Below are 3,170 nucleotides of genomic sequence, written 5' to 3'. Positions count from 1 at the left end.
CTATTATTACGATGATAGTTGAGAACTTTTCTAGAAAAATCTGTTGATGCGGTTGGTGAACTCATTGATCTTCTTAAGAATTTCAGAACATGTTAACGTTAAATTTTATGTTACGTGTGTTTGTTGGTGAACATTTGAACTTATATTTTTATTGTTATTCTCAAATGATTAATCTCACTGTGTTTCGAATGTGTTTGGTGATAAGGTTAACATTCGTGTTTTTATATTGTTTTTGTCAATACGCTGAAACAACTATATTTATATCATATTGAATGAAACTTTTTCAAAAAAAGTTACTCTAATAGATAAAGTTATAAATAATCTTATCTAAAAGACAAAAAGTATCATTAGTCGATTAAAATAGATTAATGTGAATTATTGAGACCTCGATTTAAAATGGATTAATGTGACTTAGTGAGGGTAGTGTTGGTTTTCATTGAAAAATAAACTAGGATAAGCAAATATTTAAAATAGGATTTTTTTTTATATATATATTCTTAGATATTGTTTTTAAGCATGATCTTTTGCTTGTCCAATTTGATCTCCATCAATAATTGATTAATATTTTTCTAGAGAAGATGAGATAGATAAGTCAAAATTCAGAAATATGAGAAGTTGATTATTTAATTAATCAAAAACTTGTCCAAATTTTTCTAGCAAAAAATTGAAAAGGGTTCCCATTTTGAAAGCTATAAATAGCTTAACACATGACATACAATCTCTCATATACCGAAACTTCATTTGAAAAAACAAAATGAAGCCTTTAGCCACTTTATTCTTTGCATTTATCATTTCCTTAGTTTCATTGTCATGGGTTATATCGGCACATAGTCATCAAGATTTGATTGATTGTTTCTCAAATCGTTTTCCAAATTCATCGTCAACAATTTCTGAAATTATCTATACACCTGACGAATCTTCGTATTTGTCTGTCTTGAACTCTTCCATACAAAACTTGCGTTTCGCGCTACCTTCTACTCCGAAACCCCTCTTGATCATTAGACCCTTGTATGATTCTCAAATACAAGCAGCCATTTGTTGTTCCAAAATTCAAGGGATACAAATTAGGTTTAGGAGTGGGGGACATGACTACGAGGGTCTCTCTTATGTTTCTCCCGTTACTTTTATAATCCTCGATTTTATTAACATTCGGTCTATTGAAGTTGACGTTGGAAACAACACTGCTTGGGTCCAATCGGGTGCTACTGTCGGTCAACTTTATTATAGTGTAGCCCAAAAAAGTATAAACCTAGCATTTCCCGCAGGTGTTTGTCCCACCATCGGTGTCGGTGGACATTTTAGCGGTGGAGGATATGGGACGATGCTACGTAAATATGGTCTTGCAGCTGATAACGTCATTGATGCTCGCATGGTCGATGTAAATGGAAATATTTTGGATAGAAAAACTATGGGTGAGGATATGTTTTGGGCCATAAGAGGGGGCGGAGGCGGAAGTTTTGGTGTCATTATTGCATGGAAAGTAAACCTAGTTAGAGTTCCATCCACCGTCACAGTTTTCACTATTTCAAAATCTTTAGAACAAAACGCTACAAGTCTCATTAATCGGTGGCAATATGTTGCACACAAGTTTCCCAAAGAACTTTTCATTAGGATAATCATCGGTAGGGCAAACTCTAGAGCAACGGGGAAGTTGACAATAGAGGCTTCATTCAATTCCTTGTATCTAGGAAGAGCCGACGACCTTATCAACGTGATGCGAAATGGCTTCCCCGAGCTTGGCTTGACCAAAGATGATCTAATCGAGATGAGTTGGATCGAATCCATCCTTTACTTTGCGGGTTTTAGAGGGCAACCACTCGAGATTTTGCTAAACCGAGCTCAACCCACCACATCTTCTTTCAAAGGAAAATCAGATTACGTGCAAGAGCCGATCCCCCAATCCGGATTGGAAGGGATTTGGGACATAATCTTGGAGGATGGTGCTGAGAATTCTATCTTAATCTTGAACCCATATGGTGGCATAATGGATGAAATATCAGAATCGTCTATTCCTTTCCCACATAGAGCTGGGAACTTATACAAGATCCAACACTTGGCCATTTGGAACAACCCGAGCGAAGTTGTAGCCATCAAGCGTATAGATTGGATCCGAAGACTTTACAGCTACATGACACCTTATGTTTCAAAACACCCGAGAGCTGCGTATTTAAACTATAGAGATCTCGATATCGGAGTAAATAAACAAGGGAATACAAGTTATGCACAAGCAAGCATTTGGGGGATGAAATACTTCAAGAACAACTTTAAAAGGCTGGTGAAGGTAAAAAGTATGGTTGATCCATCAAACTTCTTTTGGAATGAGCAAAGCATTCCGGTTATTACCAAATGAACCAAGAAGAATGGGCACTAATTAATAAATAAGGGTTAAATATATATACACTTCTTTTCTACTATGATCTAGTCCTATTCCATATAAAATAAAGATGTCTTGTTCTTTGTAATTTACTGCAAAATAAATAATAATACTTGTATGTGACCATAGTGTCACTGTATTTTGGTTATACAAGTTTAGTTGTAATGAAATATCAATACTATATATTTAGTTAATAATTAACATGTTCAAACAAACATTTGGAAAATTAAATGCTAAAATTCTTATTACAAATCGCATTTGGAATTCGATAGTGTTAACTAGATACATATGTTCATATATGATATATGTGTTTAACATCTAACTCTATTATAATTAATTATAGAATTTTGGTATAGGTTTGGGCTACAATAATTAATTTTAGGACCATGTTGTCAATACTAGAAGTTATGATCATAAAATGTTCAAATTTACTTAGTTATCGAATTTGGAGATTAATTAGTTATATTGAATAATTCAATTCTCGATTCCATCTTTATGGAATCTCATCTTAAATCTCAGTTTAAAAGTAACCCAAACCAGTGTATTTAGGTAACTTAATCGGCTTAATTAAGAGATAAAATGTCATGAGTTAAGAGTATATATAATTATGATTTCTTTTTTATGTCACTCATCAAATTCATGATTAACATATGTTTTAGGGTATTTATATTTAATGTATTCACTTTATAGTTCAGTTTTAAAAAACAAATATCAATATCAAAATCTATATATTTTTTTTTGTTAAAAAATACCGATATTCTATATTATTTTAATCTAATAACAATAACTAATACTC

General features: G+C 32.8%; 1 protein-coding gene across 1 annotated transcript; it reads left to right on the top strand.

Moving 5' to 3' along the window:
• Positions 1-722: 722 nt before the first annotated feature.
• LOC124942560 (berberine bridge enzyme-like 18) lies at positions 723-2,377 on the top strand. The gene has a single exon (XM_047483087.1). It carries the CDS (start codon positions 755-757, stop codon positions 2,348-2,350), a length of 1,596 nt encoding a protein of 531 aa, XP_047339043.1. The 5' UTR covers positions 723-754; the 3' UTR covers positions 2,351-2,377.
• The last annotated feature ends 793 nt before the right edge of the window (positions 2,378-3,170 follow it).

The sequence above is a fragment of the Impatiens glandulifera genome, chromosome 6 (genome assembly GCF_907164915.1).
Source record: "Impatiens glandulifera chromosome 6, dImpGla2.1, whole genome shotgun sequence".
Classification (NCBI taxonomy): domain Eukaryota; kingdom Viridiplantae; phylum Streptophyta; class Magnoliopsida; order Ericales; family Balsaminaceae; genus Impatiens; species Impatiens glandulifera.
The sequence above is the reverse complement of the archived record's forward strand: the minus strand, read 5'-3'. Positions and strand labels throughout refer to the sequence as shown.